General features: G+C 46.9%; 1 protein-coding gene across 1 annotated transcript; it reads left to right on the top strand.

The window, feature by feature from the left end:
- Positions 1-577: 577 nt before the first annotated feature.
- LOC124016445 (cilia- and flagella-associated protein 100-like) lies at positions 578-10,568 on the top strand. Its single transcript, XM_046332021.1, has 10 exons — positions 578-592; positions 1,786-1,949; positions 2,131-2,211; positions 2,925-3,121; positions 6,773-6,837; positions 8,244-8,398; positions 8,711-8,846; positions 9,096-9,298; positions 9,622-9,715; positions 9,999-10,568. Exons 1-10 carry the CDS (start codon positions 578-580, stop codon positions 10,110-10,112), a joined length of 1,224 nt encoding a protein of 407 aa, XP_046187977.1. The 3' UTR covers positions 10,113-10,568.
- Positions 10,569-18,038: the final 7,470 nt, after the last annotated feature.

Genomic DNA, 18,038 nt, shown 5'->3' with positions numbered 1-18,038 from the left:
GAGGTTGAAGAGGCGCTGCTGCGGCTTCTTCACCACACTGTCTGTGTGTGTTTGTCTGTGATGTGTACGCCAGGGAACTTAAAACGTTCCACCTTCTCCTCTGCTGTCCCTTCGATGTGGATAGGGGGGTGCTCCCTCTGCTGTTTCCTGAAGTCCAGTTTCCTGTGTGTATCAAGAATAGTTCACCCCTCAAAGGACATCCAGCCATCTTGACACAACTGTGGGAAGCATTGGAGTCAACATGGGCCAGCATCCCTGTGGAACACTTTCAACACAATATTAGCAAGGTTTTTCTTATGTTTTGTACACTCAGTGTACATGTTAACACACACTTTAGGTCTACACACACATACAGTGTAGGTCTAAACACAAAGGCTTGCAATGAAGTCATTGATACTAAAACTAAAATCATTCTTATGGAAAATCAAAAGCCTTTGTCATTGGCTCTTTGCCTCTATACTCAACCTCAGTCCCATCGTTTAACAATGTCATGCTGTGTAACCAACCCTACCATTTCTCCTCAGATTGTAATATAGACAAAGAGAGCATAAATGAGTTTATCAACCAGAAAAAGGAGATGTTTCTGTTGGAGGTAAGAAGGGAACAACAGTCCATATAAACTGACCTGGTAATCATGTTATGATCTTGATCGACTACAACTGGAATGTGTTTGCAGATATTCGGTCTTTACACAATTGATAATAATCTATCTATCATCATAGGAGGTTGGTGGCAACTTAATTGGGGAGGACGGGCTCTTGGTAACGGCTGGAGCGGAGTAGTTGGAAAGGCATCAAATACATGTAAAAATATGGTTTGATACCATTCCATTGGCTCCATTCCAGACTTTATTATGAGCTGTTCTCTCCTCAGCAGCCTCCACTGCTATCCATCCATCCCGGTATGTTCCTCCTCATCCATATCTCTCTCTCCCCAACCCTCTCTCTCTCTCTCTCCCCCATCTCTCTCTCTCTCTCTCTCTCTCTCTCTCTCTCTCTCTCTCTCTCTCTCTCTCTCTCTCTCTCTCTCTCTCTCTCTCTCTCTCTCTCTCTCTCTCTCTCTCTCTCTCTCTCTCTCTCTCTCTCTCTCTCTCCCATCTCTCTCTCTCCCATCTCTCTCTCTCTCCCCCCAACCCTCTCTCTCTCTCCCATCTCTCTCTCTCTCCCCCATCTCTCTCTCTCTCCCCCATCTCTCTCTCTCTCCCCCCATCTCTCTCTCTCTCCCCAACGCTCTCTCTCTCCCCCATCTCTCACTCTCTCTCTCCCCAACCCTCTCTCTCTCTCTCCCCAACCCTCTCTCTCTCCCCCCAACCCTCTCTCTCTCCCCAACCCTCTCTCCCCCCCCTCTCTCTCTCTCCCATCTCTCTCTCTCTCCCCAACCCTCTCTCTCTCTCCCATCTCTCTCTCTCTCCCCCATCTCTCTCTCTCCCCCATCTCTCTCTCTCCCCCATCTCTCTCTCCCCCATCTCTCTCTCTCTCCCCCATCTCTCTCTCTCTCACCCATCTCTCTCTCTCCCCCATCTTGCTCTCTCTCCCCAACCATCTCTCTCTCCCCAACACTCTCTCTCTCCCCAACCATCTCTCTCTCCCCCATCTTGCTCTCTCTCCCCAACCCTCTCTCTCTCCTCTATCTCTCTCTCCCCAACCCTCTCTCTCTCCCCAACCCTCTCTCTCTCCCCCATCTTGCTCTCTCTCCCCAACCCTCTCTCTCTCCCCTATCTCTCTCTCCCCAACCCTCTCTCTCCCCAACACTCTCTCTCCCCAACACTCTCTCTCTCTCTCTCAGTACTCCCTGGCAGTGAAGCGTGGAGAGATCGAGCAGCTAGAGAAAGTGGCAGCGGCGGAGGAGAGGAGGCTGACGCACGCCCAGCAGTTCCTAGAGGACGACGCCATCATATTTGACCAATTCCTTAAAGAGAACGACAAGAACTCTGTGGAGGCCATCAAAGTGTAAGTAACCGACAAATAGCATTCTCACAACGTAACACTAACCCAAACCCAAACCCCAACACGTAGAGCTCTATAGAAAAGTCAGTGGAGGACATCAAAGTGTAACTAACAATGTGTTAGATGTACAGTATGTCCAATGTATTGTCTTCTTAAAGTTACATAGTGTCTCCATTTTGCACAGTGCTGAGTTGGAGACCAAAGTGAAAATGGAGAAGATGTCTGAGATCAAGAGGATCACAACCAGGATGGTGAGCATTAAGAGGTGGGTAACACACTGAGCATTACAGCTAAGATGGTGAGCATTCAGAGGTGGGTAACACAGAGCATTACAGCTAAGATGGTGAGCATTAAGAGGTGGGTAACACACAGAGCATTACAGCTAAGATGGTGACCATTAAGAGGTGGGTAACACACAGAGCATTTCAGCTAAGATGGTGACCATTAAGAGGTGGGTAACACACAGAGCATTACAGCTAAGATGGTGACCATTAAGAGGTGGGTAACACACAGAGCATTACAGCTAAGATGGTGAGCATTGAGGTGGGTAACACACAGAGCATTACAGCTAAGATGGTGACCATTAAGAGGTGGGTAACACACAGAGCATTACAGCTAAGATGGTGACCATTAAGAGGTGGGTAACACACAGAGCATTACAGCTAAGATGGTGACCATTAAGAGGTGGGTAACACACAGAGCATTACAGCTAAGATGGTGACCATTAAGAGGTGGGTAACACACAGAGCATTACAGCTAAGATGGTGACCATTAAGAGGTGGGTAACACACAGAGCATTACAGCTAAGATGGTGACCATTAAGAGGTGGGTAACACACAGAGCATTACAGCTAAGATGGTGAGCCACTATAACATGATGCATGATGTACTTGTATATCATGTATATCTCAAGGATGTGTGTGTGTGCACATGTTCATGCCTTCGTTCATTTGTGTGCATGCGTGCTCTCCCCCTGCAGTGACATCTCTAAGTTTGAGGACATCATAAAGGAGTTCAAGATGCACAAGGAGTTCCTCTTCAAGCTGTCCCCTCTAGAGTGGCAAGAGGCACATAGGGCCAAGGCCAAGACGCTTAAACTCAAGTCTGCCACCAAGTCTGCCACCAAGGACAAGCCCAAAGAGAAAGACAAAGATGAGAGGGCTACTCCGAAAAGACGTACTAGTATGTGTTCTTTCTTAGTGTTTGTTATAAAACATACAGGATGTGATACTCTATTGTGTCTACACTAAAGTTACCTTTTTATAAGTCTCTCTCTCTGTCTCGCTAACTCTGTCTCGCTAACTCTGTCTCGCTAACTCTGTCCCTCTCACTCTGTCCATCTCACTCTGTCCCTCTATCCCTGTCCCTCTATCTCTGTCCCTCTCACTCTGTCCCTCTATCTCTGTCCCTCTATCTAACTCTCTCTCTATCTTTGTTGATCTCTCTCTCTCTCTCACACACACACACACACACACACACACACACACACACACACACACACACACACACACACACACACACACACACACACACACACACACACACACACACACACACACACACACACACACACACACACACACAGCTACGGACAGTAAAGAGTCCTTTGCGGGCCGAGAGCTGCCACCTATCCGGGATGCTAGGACCCCCTCTAGACAGTCGACAGGTCGGAGTGACAAATTGTGAGTGTTTGTGTGTATGTATGTATGTAGGTATGTGTGTATGGTGCGTGTGTGTGCTCACGTGCGTGTGTGTGTGCAAGTCATTGTAAATAAGTGGAAGAAGGCGCCGGAGAAGATGGCTGACGTTTTACGTGCTCCTAACCAATTGTGTTTTTATGTTTGTTCTTCTGCATTGTTTGTAACTTATTTTTAACTTATTTTGTACATAATGTTGCTGCTACTGTCTCTTATGACCGAAAAAAAATTCTGGACATCAGAACAGTGATTAGTCACCAGCCACGACTAACATGCAATCACCTGCGAGGAAGATTAAACTACCAAAGGGACATTAAAACTGTAATATCTTATGCTTCACGGAGTCTCGGCTGAATGATGACATTATCAACATACAGCTGGCTGGTTATACACCGTATCGGCACGATAGAACAGCGGCGTCTGGTAAGACAAGGGGCGGCAGACTGCATATATGTAAACAACAGCTGGTTCACGATATCTAAGGAAGTCTCAAGGTTTGCTCGCCTGAGTTAGAGTATCTCATGATAAGCTGTAGACCACACTATCTACTTCGAGAGTTTTCATATGTATTTTTCGTAGCTGTCTACATACCACCACAGACTGATGTTGGCACTAAGACTGCACTCAATGAGCTGTATACCGCCATAAGCAAATAGGAAAACGCTCATCCAGAGGCGACACTCCTGGTGGCCAGGGAATTTAATGCAGGGAAACTTAAATCTGTTTTACCAAATTTCTAGCAGCATGTTAAATGTGCAACCAGAGGGGAAAAAAACTCTAGACAACATTTACTCCACACACAGAGACATATACAAAGCTCTCCCTTACCCTCCATTTTTCAAATCAGACCATAATCCTATCCTCCTGATTCCTGTTTATCGATATAAAATGAAAGCAGGAAGCACCAGTGACTCAGTCAATAAAAAAGTGGTCAGATGAAGCAGATGCTAAGCTATAGGACTGTTTTGCTATCACAGACTGGAATATGTTTATCGTGATTCTTCCAATGGCATTGAGGAGTACACCACATCAGTCATTGGCTTCATCAATAAGTGCATCGATGATGTCGTCCCCACAGTGAGCGTACTACATACCCCAACCAGCAGAAGCCATGGATTACAGGCAACATCCGCACTGAGCTAAAGGCTAGAGCTGCCGCTTTCAAGGAGCGGGACTCTAACCAGGAAGCTTTTAAGAAATCCCGCTATGTCCTCCAACAAACCATCTAACAGGCAAAGTGTCAATACTGGACTAAGATCGAATCATACTAATCATACTACACCAGCTCCGATAACACTGAAACATGCATGAGAGCACCAGCTGTTCTGGACGACTGTGTGATCACGCTCTCCGCAGCCGATGTGAGTAAGACCTTTGAACAGGTCAACATTCACAAGGCCGCGGATTACCAGGACATGTACTGCGAACATGCTCTGTCCAACTGGCAAGTGTCTTCACTGACATTTTAAACCTCTTCCTGTCCGAGTCTGTAATACCAACATAGTCCCTGTGCCCAAGTACACCAAGGTAACCTGCCTAACTGACTACCGACCCGTAGCACTCACATCTGTAGCCATGAAGTGCTTCGAAAGGCTGGTCATGGCTCACATCAACACCATTATCTCAGAAACCCTAGACCCACTCCAATTTGCATACCGCCTTAACAGATCCACAGATGATGCAATCTCTATTGCACTCCACACTGCCCTTTCCCACCTGGACAAAAGGAACAACTATGTGAGAATGCTATTCATTGACCACAGCTCAGCGTTTCAACACCATAGTGCCCTCAAAGCTCTTCAATAAGGTAAGGACTCTGGGACTAAACACCTGCCTCTGCAACTAGATCCTGCACTTCCTGACAGGCTGTCCCCGGGTGGTAAGGGTAAGGGTAGTTAACAACACATCCGCCACGCTAATCCTCAACACAAGGACTCCTCAGGGGTGCGTGCTCCGTCCCCTCCTGTACTCCCTGTTCACTCATGACTGCACAGCCAGGCACGACTCCAACACCATCATTATGTTTGCCTGTGACACAACATAGGTAGGCCTGATCACCGACAACTATCAGACAGCCTATTGGGAGGTGGTCAGAGACCTGGCCGTGTGGTGCCAGGACAATAACCTCTCCCTCAACGTGATCTAGACAAAGGAGATTATTGTGGACTACAGGAAAAGGAGGACTGAGCACGCCCTCATTCTCATCAACGGGGCTGTAGTGGAGCAGGTTGAGAGCTTCATGTTCCTTGGTGTCCACATCACCAACAAACTAGAATGGTCCAAACACACCAAGACAGTCATGAAGAGGGCAAGACAAAACCTATTCCCTCTCAGGAGACTGAAAAGATTTGGCATGGGTCCTCAGATCCTCAAAAGGTTCTACAGCTGCACCATCAAGAGCATCCTGACTGGTTGCATCACTGCCTGGTATGGCAACTGCTCGGCCTCCGATCGCAAGGTACTACAGAGAGTAGTGCGTACGGCCCAGTACATCACTGGGGCCAAGCTTCCTGCCATCCAGGACCTCTATACCAGGAGGTGTCAGAGGAAGCCCCTAAAAATTGTCAAAGACTCCAGCCACCCTAGTCATAGACTGTTCTCTCTACTACCGCACGGCAAACGGTACCGGAGCGCCAAGTCTTGGTCCAAGAGTCTTCTAAACAGTTTCTACCCCCAAGCCATAAGACTCCTGAACATCTAATCAAATGGCTACCCAGACTATTTGCATTGCCCCCCCCCTCCTTTACACCACTGCTACTATCTGTTATTAACTATCACTTTAATAACTCTACCTACATGTTCATGTACCTCAATTACCTCGACTAACGTGTTCCCCCACACATTGACTCTGTACCGGTACCCCCCCTGTATATATTCTCGCTATTGTTATTTTACTGCTGCTCTTTAACTACTTGTTACTTTTATTTCTTATTCAGATATTTTTTAACTGCGTTGTTGGTTAGGGGCTTGTAAGTAAGCATTTCACTGTAAGGTCTACACCTGTTGTATTCAGCGCATGTGACTCATACAATGATAAACATTTGTTCTTAACTGACTTGTCTAAATAAAGGTTAAATGAAATAAATAAGAAAAGTGATGAGCATGTTATATGCTCTAATTGTTGCTATAGTGCTGAATTCCTGTCTTTTCAGGAACCCTGTGGCAGAGCTGAAGACTGACAGCTCTGAATATGAGGTTAGTTTCAACTTTAGAAGATCAGAATTACGCTGGAAGACAACTGCTTTCTGGCAAATTTCAGCCATCGACAAGATGACACCAGAATGTTATGAATGAGACGGTTTGAATAAAATGTGAATACAGCCTGAATTTGACAGAACATGTAATGGGCTGGTTTTCTGGACACAGATTAAGCCCCAGGCCTAAAAAGCAAGCTCAATGGAAAGTTGACATACTATTTTAAATATCTCAACTATTTTCACATACATTCAGAGTAAGTATTCAGATAACTTTTATTTGATAAAAGTAGTTGCATATTTTACTGTATTTGGAAATACACTGACTCAAATACACTCCCATGCATTTAACCCAAGGTATTTTAAAATAGTATTTGAAATAAGTATCTGAAAATACTCTCAAATATAATTTGGTAGACTATTTGGTGTTTAACACATAACCATTCAAATAATCCAATAAAAGTCTTTTTGGGCTGTGTATTTCAAAATAATAAAATTTAATACCAGATACTCAAATACACATGTATTTGAACTGCTTAAAATATCTACTCCACACTGAAAAATGTGAAGGTTCTTAAATAGTTCTTCCTCAGCTCTTAATGTTCCTTAGAGAACACTTGCCCGATAAAGAACCTTTGAAAGTGTCTGTTTTCTTGGCGTGGCATCTACGGTTTTTCATTCAGAAATTCTTGAAAAGCCTGCTAGCACACAGCAAATTGGCAAATTGGCCACTGATAACTACTGATAACTACTGTTGCTTTTTAATGAATTAATACTGCAAAGAGTTCAATTGACTCTTAGTGGTGTGAAAGAACCCCCGTGTTGGTGTTAATAACCAGAGTTGGACCAAAACCACTCCCATCATTATCATTTTTCCAAGCATGCTCTATTGCAGGTAGATTCTTAGAATTGCTTGTTTCAATATTGGTTTTTGCATGTACATTAATTAATAAATCAATCTCATATAGTATCTTACTCTCCTCTTCCTCACTTAGTATCTCACTTGCTGAAGACCACAGTAAAGAAAAGGAATTTATGCAACAACAGTTTCTCTGTCACTAGCAAACACAGTTTGCGGTTCACGGTTTACGGTTCCCAATATGGATTCTCTCTTAGAAACCTTATTTGGTTCCAACTTTAACCTTTATCTTTAAGAGTAAGTCGCTCTGGATAAGAGCGTCTGCTAAATGACTTAAATGTAATGTAAATGTAAGAGAGCATGACTAGGATTAATCTGGGAAAACCAGCCCCAAATCTGACAATGCCGAACTCAAACCCGCATTTAGGCCAGCTAGCTTTCTGTTAAAGGATATCTTTCTCTTAAATGTTTTATAAACTTTACCTTTAGTTTTCCATTTACCCTGATTTAAGTCTGTCACCTGTATGTGGTGTTTGTTGCCCTTGCAGGAGGACCCGGAGCTGTACTTCAGGGACCCCAGGCAGCTGCTGGAGCTGCTGACAGAGCTGGAAGAGCAGAACCTCTCTCTGATCCAGAACTCCAGGGAGACCGAAGACGCCCAGGAGGAGTTCCGACAGGTCATGGACTACAACCGCAAGAAGATGTAAGAAAGGTCTGCAGGGGTTAGAGGTCAGAGGTAGATAGAGAGGGAAGTGAGGGCCAAGTTGAAAGTGAATGTAGACTACCATAGTTATTGTAGATAGGCTAGAACTCAATGGTATAGCAGCGTTGATATCTACGTAATGTGGGTGCTCGTACAGTCGGACTTCACTTATAAAAAGGACGACGAGAAATGACGTTGACTGACATTGACAAGACCAAGGTTTTATGTCAACACTCTACCCTCTATAGTTCCTTCTCTCTTTCCTCACTTGCATTTGTTTCTATTTGTGTGCACACATCTCCCTCTCTGAAGGGAGGTGGAGACCAACCAGCTGACCCAGCAGATAGACATCATGACCCACACCATCCAGAGGGAGAGGGAACGAGCTGCCGAGCTCGAGCTGAGGGCCCGCCTCTTCAACTTTGGGAAGTACAAGTCGGACGACCAGGTAGGAAAAAAAGTTGATCTAAGGTCAGTTTAGAGTACATGGTTGATGGTAGGATTTGGGGAAAGTAAGCAGATCCTAGATCTATGACAACGGACAACTTTTATCCAAAGCAGGAAATGGGAGAGGTCACTGGGAGTTACGCAGAGAATCAGAGGACATGCTAATACCAGTAGTGTGCCAGTCATTGGCCTTAGATCACAGATATTTCACTCTCTTGTTCTTTCTCCTCTCTCTCCCTCTACTCTGAAGGAGGGTATGTTTGACTCCCTGGGCGTTAAGGTAGAGGAGGTGTACCGGGGCTGCGTGGGCGACAGCGAGGCGAACCTGAGCACGCTGCAGATGCTGAAGGCCATCGAGAGACGCCTGGACGAGCTGCTGGAGAACGTGGAGATCGTCCCCAAGGAGCGGCTGGTGCTGGCCGAGAGGGCCAAGGAAAAGGAGAGGAGGTTCAGGTACGCAAGAGCTGGCACGCAGCCTTGTAGGACCGTCAAATAGGCTAGTCACTTTGGCCCTATTCCATTTAAATCTTTAAGTCCTTAGGCTTTAAACTTTGCCTAGTTGCCTTTGGTTAGTTCATGAACGTGGTCAGTTGATGCAGAGGAAGAAACTCAGGTCTGTGCAATTGGACTTGGGCCCTGTTACATTTCATGTTCCATGTACTGAGTACCAGAGCAGATTATTTATTTTTTAGTTTGAAGCGTATCTAGTTGTTTAGATTCAATTAATCTACCCTTCTCTTTCCCCCTTATAATCACTTCCTCCTTCCCTTCCCCAGGCTGCGTGATGAGAAGATGCATCAGGACAAGCAGCACCAGGAAGAGAGGCTGAAGAGGGCCCTGGAGAGAGCCCAGGCTGACGTCAAGAAAACAGTCAGTCACACAATCTGCCTCAATACTACACCATTACAATCCTATAGTCCAAAATGATGTGCCAATTTCTGCCCGAAAATCAGTGTGTAACATTACATTGTCATTAGATTCCTATAGGCTAACTGAGATATTGCATAACTAAGCCATTGGTTTAATTACAAAGTGAGCTGTTCTAGTACAATAATTTCAATTTCTAGTACAATTAATTTCATATAATTGTACTAAAGAAACCATACCATGTTCTCTTTATTTGCTGATGCTAACATAAGGCCTTTTTCTCCAGACTGGCAAGAAACTGATGGCTAGATCACAGCGCCCTGCCCGCAAGCTGAAGAGGAGTCAGGTGTATGACATCTCAGACAAGGAGAAAGAGGAGCAGCTCTACTTCTTCACGTAAAGGGCCAAGTCACAACACGGCCCCATACGCCACAACTGACCGGAACTCCTTTCATCTCTGTTTTGGCCTATTGTGGGGCTGTGACTGAGTCACTGTAAATACTGACTTTTTTAAATAATTGGGTATGACGGGTATAAGTATGGCTTTTACAATGACCCTATTGGGCACTGGTAATGTCACATGATGGGATAGGTCCTACTTCTTTGGGACTAGGTGGAGTTTTTTTGAGGCGGTGGGGAGCCGTGGACTTTGTTTTGGTGGAGGGCTTTGAGGCAGATGGACAGTGCTCTCCCCACACATTTTATAGAATTGGATTATTTTAACATAACAGATATAAATGACAATATTTTGCCATACCATATTATTCTTACATTTTTTTCTTACACATCTTCATCTATGACCTTATATGTAAATAGAAGTTATATGGACTGACTACTCTAGCCTCTTTGGGGAATTCAATAGGAACCTAAAATCTATATAACAGTGAAAACAGGAGAGCCAGATATAAAATCACATTTATTTATAAAGCCCTTCTAACATCAGCTGATGTCAAAGTGCTGTACAGAAATCCAGCATAAAATCCCGGGTGACGCAGTGGTTAAGGGCGCTGTACTGCAGTGCCAGCTGTGCCACCAGAGACTCTGGGTTCGCGCCCAGGCTCTGTCGTAACCGGCCGTGACCGGGAGGTCCGTGGGGTGACGCACAATTGGCCTAGCGTCGCCCGGGTTAGGGAGGGGTTGGCCGGTAGGGATATCATGTGCGCTAACCAAGGTTGCCAGGTGCACAGTGTTTCCTCCGACACATTGGTGCAGCTGGCTTAACCAGGCAAGTTGGATAAGAACAAATTGTTATTTTCAGTGCGGCTTGGAACAGTGTGTTAACTGTGTCGGAGGACGCATGATTTGTCAACCTTCAGCTCTTTCCTTGCAACCTTCCGGTTACTTGTCACCACCTTGAGACAAGATAGTAAAACGGGGTAAAATAAATTTAAATTTAAAAAAATCCCAAAGATGCAATTGTTAATACAGGTGTCATAAGGTGAATGCACCAATTTGGCTAGGGAAAACTCCCTAGAAATGACTTAAATGTAAATGGAAATGTACTAGGAAGAAACCACTAGGCTAGGAACTATGAGGGGTGGCCAGTCCTAATCTGGCTGTGCTGGGAGCTCAGCTGGACGGCTAGGTCCCCTTCACTGGCAGGGTCATCCTGACACAGACAAATACTTTATATGAATCCATAAAATCACATTACATTCAAAAGGTCAGATAGTAAAAAAAACTCCATATAGCCAGATGGCCCCTGTCAGTGGACACACACGCACAAACTTATTTTGGCCTGTAATACATGTTTTCACCTTGGCATTCTGCCAAAGTTTTTTTTAAACAGCATTCTAAATGTTGCTGTTAGAGAACCTTCTCACCTGCAGAAGCTGTATCTGAACATACTGGGCCCCTGTGACAGGGTCACGGATAGTCAGTCCCCCATTGGCTGCTGCAGAACCTTCAACAAAACAGGTGCTTGTGGGAATCATTGGCACTGAGGCGCTGCTGGCCTTCCCGCCTTTACTCTTCCTCTGGCAATATCCTGAACTTGCTGTGAAGACAATGACAACAAAAACAGCTTTTGAATTCAGGTTCAATCAGTTTCCAAAAGCACTGCTAGAAAACAAAACAAATGCTAGCTTGGATGTTGCTTTTATTTTTTTAACTAGGCAAGTCAGTTTAGAACAAATTCTTATTTACAAGGCTGGGCCAATTGTGCACCGCCCCATGGGACTCCCAATCATGGCCGAATGTGATACAGCCTGGATTCGAACCAGGGACTGTAGCTGAGATGCAGTGCCTTAAACCGCTGTGCCACTCGTGAGCGCAATATGCAACCAACAAAGAAATTGTTCCTGTTCTCCACTAGACCCATAACGGAGTTGAGTGTGTGTTATAATGTACCTGAGCAGGTGGGGCTGCTCTGTTTCCTCTTATCCACTAGACCCATAACGGAGTTGAGTGTGTGTTATAATGTACCTGAGCAGGTGGGGCCGCTGTGTATCCTCTTCTCCACTAGACCCATAACGGAGTTGAGTGTGTGTTATAATGTACCTGAGCAGGTGGGGCCGCTCTGTTTCCTGTTCTCCACTAGACCCATAATGGAGTTGAGTGTGTGTTATAATGTACCTGAGCAGGTGGGGCCGCTCTGTTTCCTCTTCTCCACTAGACCCATAACGGAGTTGAGTGTGTGTTATAATGTACCTGAGCAGGTGGGGTCGCTCTGTTTCCTCTTCTCCACTAGACCCATAACGGAGTTGAGTGTGTGTTATAATGTACCTGAGCAGGTGGGGCGCTCTGTTTCCTCTTCTCCACTAGACCCATAACGGAGTTGAGTGTGTGTTAAAATGTACCTGAGCAGGTGGGGTCGCTCTGTTTCCTCTTCTCCACTAGACCCATAACGGAGTTGAGTGTGTGTTATAATGTACCTGAGCAGGTGGGGCCGCTCTGTTTCCTCTTCTCCACTAGACCCATAACGGAGTTGAGTGTGTGTTATAATGTACCTGAGCAGGTGGGGCCGCTCTGTTTCCTCTTCTCCACTAGACCCATAACGGAGTTGAGTGTGTGTTATAATGTACCTGAGCAGGTGGGGCCGCTCTGTTTCCTCTTCTCCACTAGACCCATAACGGAGTTGAGTGTGTGTTATAATGTACCTGAGCAGGTGGGGTCGCTCTGTTTCCTCTTCTCCACTAGACCCATAACGGAGTTGAGTGTGTGTTATAATGTACCTGAGCAGGTGGGGCCGCTCTGTTTCCTGTTCTCCACTAGACCCATAACGGAGTTGAGTGTGTGTTATAATGTACCTGAGCAGGTGGGGTCGCTCTGTTTCCTCTTCTCCACTAGACCCATAACGGAGTTGAGTGTGTGTTATAATGTACCTGACCAGGTGGGGCCGCTCTGTTTCCTGTTCTCCACTAGACCCATAACAGAGTTGAGTGTGTGTTATAATGTACCTGAGCAGGTGGGGCCACTGTGTTTCCTCTTCTTGGCCAGCTGGATGGCTCTGTCGTCGGTCCACGCTGAACCACTACTCTCCTACAAGACAGAAGCATTAAACGAGGTTTCAACTGATTTCAGATCTCAAATGGATCAATGTCAAATGGGTTTTGGGTAGGGAGATCTGACCCTAGATCTGTGGTTATACACTACTGAGACTGCACATTCCAAAAACAGATCGCTAGAGATTAAATATGATACTGTTCTATTTAATGATGTGAATAGACCACTCGTCAGTGCTTTGAAGGGCAACTTGTAATCAGAGTGTTTGTTTAGTAAGCCACTCACCACAGTGTTTGTTTAGTAAGCCACTCACCACAGTGTTCGTTTAGTAAGCCACTCACCAGAGTGTTCGTTTAGTAAGCCACTCACCACAGTGTTCGTTTAGTAAGCCACTCACCAGAGTGTTCGTTTAGTAAGCCACTCACCACAGTGTTCGTTTAGTAAGCCACTCACCACAGTGTTCGTTTAGTAAGCCACTCACCAGTGTTCATTTAGTAAGCCACTCACCAGAGTGTTCGTTTAGTAAGCCACTCAGCACAGCGTTCGTTTAGTAAGCCACTCACCACAGTGTTCATTTAGTAAGCCACTCACCAGAGTGTTCGTTTAGTAAGCCACTCACCACAGTTCATTTAGTAAGCCACTCACCACAGTGTTCATTTAGTAAGCCACTCACCACAGTGTTCGTTTAGTAAGCCACTCACCACAGTGTTCATTTAGTAAGCCACTCACCAGAGTGTTCGTTTAGTAAGCCACTCAGCACAGCGTTCGTTTAGTAAGCCACTCACCACAGCGTTCGTTTAGTAAGCCACTCACCAGAGCGTTCATTTAGTAAGCCACTCACCACAGCGTTCGTTTAGTAAGCCACTCACCAGAGTGTTCGTTTAGTAAGCCACTCGCCACAGCGTTCGTTTAGTATGCCACTCACCAGGAAGGAGTAGGCTGAGATGGGGCTGAGCACGGAGTTCTTCTGCGGGCTGTTCATGTCTTAAAGCAATGATGGACTGTCATTTATCTTTGCTTATTTGAGCTGTTCATAATAGGGACTTGGACTTTTACCATTTTTACATTTTTACATTTTAAGTCATTTAGCAGACGCTCTTATCCAGAGCGACTTACAAATTGGTGCATTCACCTTATGACATCCAGTGGGACAGTCACTTAACAATAGTGCATCTAAAACTTAGGGGGTGGGGTGAGAGGGATTACAACCTATCCTAGGTATTCCAAAGAGGTGGGGTTTCAGGTGTCTCCGGAAGGTGGTGATTGACTCCGCTGTCCTGGCGTCGTGAGGGAGTTTGTTCCACCATTGGGGGCCAGGGCAGCAACAGTTTTGACTGGGCTGAGCGGGAGCTGTACTTCCTCAGTGGTAGGGAGGCGAGCAGGCCAGAGGTGGATGAACGCAGTGCCCTTGTTTGGGTGTAGGGCCTGATCAGAGCCTGGAGGTACTGAGGTGCACAGCTCCGTAGGCAAGCACCATGGTCTTGTAGCGGATGCGAGCTTCAACTGGAAGCCAGTGGAGAGAACGGAGGAGCGGGGTGACGTGAGAGAACTTGGGAAGGTTGAACACCAGACGGGCTGCGGCGTTCTGGATGAGTTGAAGGGGTTTAATGGCACAGGCAGGGAGCCCAGCCAACAGCGTTGCAGTAATCCAGACGGGAGATGACAAGTGCCTGGATTAGGACCTGCGCCGCTTCCTGTGTGAGGCAGGGTCGTACTCTGCGGATGTTGTAGAGCATGAACCTACAGGAACGGGCCACCGCCTTGATGTTAGTTGAGAACGACAGGGTGTTGTCCAGGATCACACCAAGGTTCTTGGCGCTCTGGGAGGAGGACACAGTGGAGTTGTCAACCGTGATGGCGAGATCATGGAACGGGCAGTCCTTCCCCGGGAGGAAGAGCAGCTCCGTCTTGCCGAGGTTCAGCTTGAGGTGGTGATCCGTCATCCACACTGATATGTCTGCCAGACATGCAGAGATGCGATTCGCCACCTGGTCATCAGAAGGGGGAAAGGAGAAGATTAATTGTGTGTCACATAGCAATGATAAGAGAGACCATGTGAGGTTATGACAGAGCCAAGTGACTTGGTGTATAGCGAGAATAGGAGAGGGCCAAGAACAGAGCCCTGGGGGACACCAGTGGTGAGAGCGTGGTGAGGAGACAGATTCTCGCCACGCCACCTGGTAGGAGCGACCTGTCAGGTAGGACGCAATCCAAGCGTGGGCCGCGCCGGAGATGCCCAACTCGGAGAGGGTGGAGAGGAGGATCTGATGGTTCACAGTATCGAAGGCAGCCGATAGATCTAGAAGGATGAGAGCAGAGGAGAGAGAGTTAGCAGTGCGGAGCGCCTCCGTGATACAGAGGAGAGCAGTCTCAGTTGAATGACTAGTCTTGAAACCTGACTGATTTGGATCAAGAAGGTCATTCAGAGAGAGATAGCGGGAGAGCTGGCCAAGGACGGCACGTTCAAGAGTTTTGGAGAGAAAAGAAAGAAGGGATACTGGTCTGTAATTGTTGACATCGGAGGGATCGAGTGTAGGTTTTTTCAGAAGGGGTGCAACTCTCGCTCTCTTGAAGACGGAAGGGACGTAGCCAACGGTCAGGGATGAGTTGATGAGCGAGGTGAGGTAAGGGAGAAGGTCTCCGGAAATGGTCTGGAGAAGAGAGGAGGGGATAGGGTCAAGCGGGCAGGTTGTTGGGCGGCCGGCCGTCACAAGACGCGAGATTTCATCTGGAGAGAGAGGGGAGAAAGAGGTCAGAGCATAGGGTAGGGCAGTGTGAGCAGAACCAGCGGTGTCGTTTGACTTAGCAAACGAGGATCGGATGTCGTCGACCTTCTTTTCAAAATGGTTGACTAAGTCATCTGCAGAGAGGGAGGAGGGGGGGAGGGGGCAGGATTCAGGAGGGAGGAGAAGGTGGCAAAGAGCTTCCTAGGGTTAGAGGCAGAAGCTTGGAATTTAGCGTGGTAGAAAGTGGCTTTAGCAGCAGAGACAGAGGAGGAAAATGTAGAGAGGAGGGAGTGAAAGGATGCCAGGTCCGCAGGGAGGCGAGTTTTCCTCCATTTCCGCTCGGCTGCCCGGAGCCCTGTTCTGTGAGCTCGCAATGAGTCATCGAGCCACGGAGCGGGAGGGGAGGACCGAGCCGGCCTGGAGGATAGGGGACATAGAGAGTCAAGGGATGCAGAGAGGGAGGAGAGGAGGGTTGAGGAGGCAGAATCGGGAGATAGGTGGGAGAAGGTTTGAGCGGAGGGAAGAGATGATAGGATGGAAGAGGAGAGAGTAGCGGGGGAGAGAGAGCGAAGGTTGGGACGGCGCGATACCATCCGAGTAGGGGCAGTGTGGGAGGTGTTGGATGAGAGCGAGAGGGAAAAGGATACAAGGCAGTGGTCGGAGACTTGGAGGGGAGTTGCAATGAGGTTAGTGGAAGAACAGCATCTAGTAAAGATGAGGTCGAGCGTATTGCCTGCCTTGTGAGTAGGGGGGAAGGTGAGAGGGTGAGGTCAAAAGAGGAGAGGAGTGGAAAGAAGGAGGCAGAGAGGAAAGAGTCAAAGGTAGACGTGGGGAGGTTAAAGTCGCCCAGAACTGTGAGAGGTGAGCCGTCCTCAGGAAAGGAGCTTATCAAGGCATCAAGCTCATTGATGAACTCTCCGAGGGAACCTGGAGGGCGATAAATGATAAGGATGTTAAGCTTGAAAGGGCTAGTGACTGTGACAGCATGGAATTCAAAGGAGGCGATAGACAGATGGGTAAGGGGAGAAAGAGAGAATGACCACTTGGGAGAGATGAGGATCCCGGTGCCACCACCCCGCTGACCAGACGCTCTCGGGGTGTGCGAGAACACGTGGGCGGACGAAGAGAGAGCAGTAGGAGTAGCAGTGTTGTCTGTGGTGATCCATGTTTCCGTCAGGGCCAAGAAGTCGAGGGACTGGAGGGAGGCATGGGCTGAGATGAACTCTGCCTTGTTGACCGCAGATTGGCAGTTCCAGAGGCTACCGGAGACCTGGAACTCCACGTGGGTCGTGCGCGCTGGGACCACCAGAGTAGGGTGGCCGCGGCCACGCGGTGAGGAGCGTTTGTATGGTCTGTGCAGAGAGGAGAGAACAGGGATAAACCGACACATAGTTGACAGGCTACAGAAGAGGCTACGCTAATGCAAAGGAGATTGGAATGACAAGTGGACTACACGCCAATGTTCAGAAAGTTAAGCTACGTAGCAAGAATCTTATTGACTAAAATGATTAAAATGATACAGTACTGCTGAAGTAGGCCAGCTGGCAGTGGGTGCGTTGTTGACACTACACTAATCAAGTCGTTCCGTTGAGTGTAATAGTTTCTGCAGTGTTGCTATTCGGGGCTAGCAGGCTAGCTAGCAGTGTTGTTTACGTTACGTTGCGTTAAAAGAACGACAATAGATGGCTAGCGAACCTAGAAAATCGCTCTAGACTACACAATTATCTTTGATACAAAGACCTATGTAGCTAGCTAAGTAGCTAGCTACGATCAAACAAATCAAACCGTTGTACTGTAATGAAAATGAAGTGAAAATGTGATACAACCTGAATGCGATGGGTAGTTGAGTTCTATACAGAAGACGTTGGCTAGCGTTGGCTAGCTGTTGGCTAGCTAGCAGAGTCACCTACGTTAAGGACTTCAAATAGCTGGCTAGCTAACCTGTAAATTAAGATAATCACTCTAAGACTACACACTCTAAACCTAAACAACAACAACACAATTATCTTGGATACATGATGATGATACGAAGACAGCAAAGACAGCTATGTAGCTAGCTGACACTAAACTAATCAAGTCGTTCAGTTGAGTGTAACAGTTTCTCCAGTGCAGCTAATCAGTGGACGTTAGCTAGCTGGCTAGTGAAGACTAGTGAA

This window comes from Oncorhynchus gorbuscha, linkage group LG03 (assembly GCF_021184085.1).
Source record: "Oncorhynchus gorbuscha isolate QuinsamMale2020 ecotype Even-year linkage group LG03, OgorEven_v1.0, whole genome shotgun sequence".
Taxonomy (NCBI): domain Eukaryota; kingdom Metazoa; phylum Chordata; class Actinopteri; order Salmoniformes; family Salmonidae; genus Oncorhynchus; species Oncorhynchus gorbuscha.
The sequence above is the reverse complement of the archived record's forward strand: the minus strand, read 5'-3'. Positions and strand labels throughout refer to the sequence as shown.

Excerpts from the sequence above, each read along its gene's own strand:
- LOC124016445 (XM_046332021.1), top strand. Across the intron at positions 2,212-2,924 it reads AGGATGGTGAGCATTAAGAG|TGACATCTCTAAGTTTGAGG; the intron begins GTGGGTAACACA and ends CTCCCCCTGCAG. Across the intron at positions 6,838-8,243 it reads CTGACAGCTCTGAATATGAG|GAGGACCCGGAGCTGTACTT; the intron begins GTTAGTTTCAAC and ends TTGCCCTTGCAG.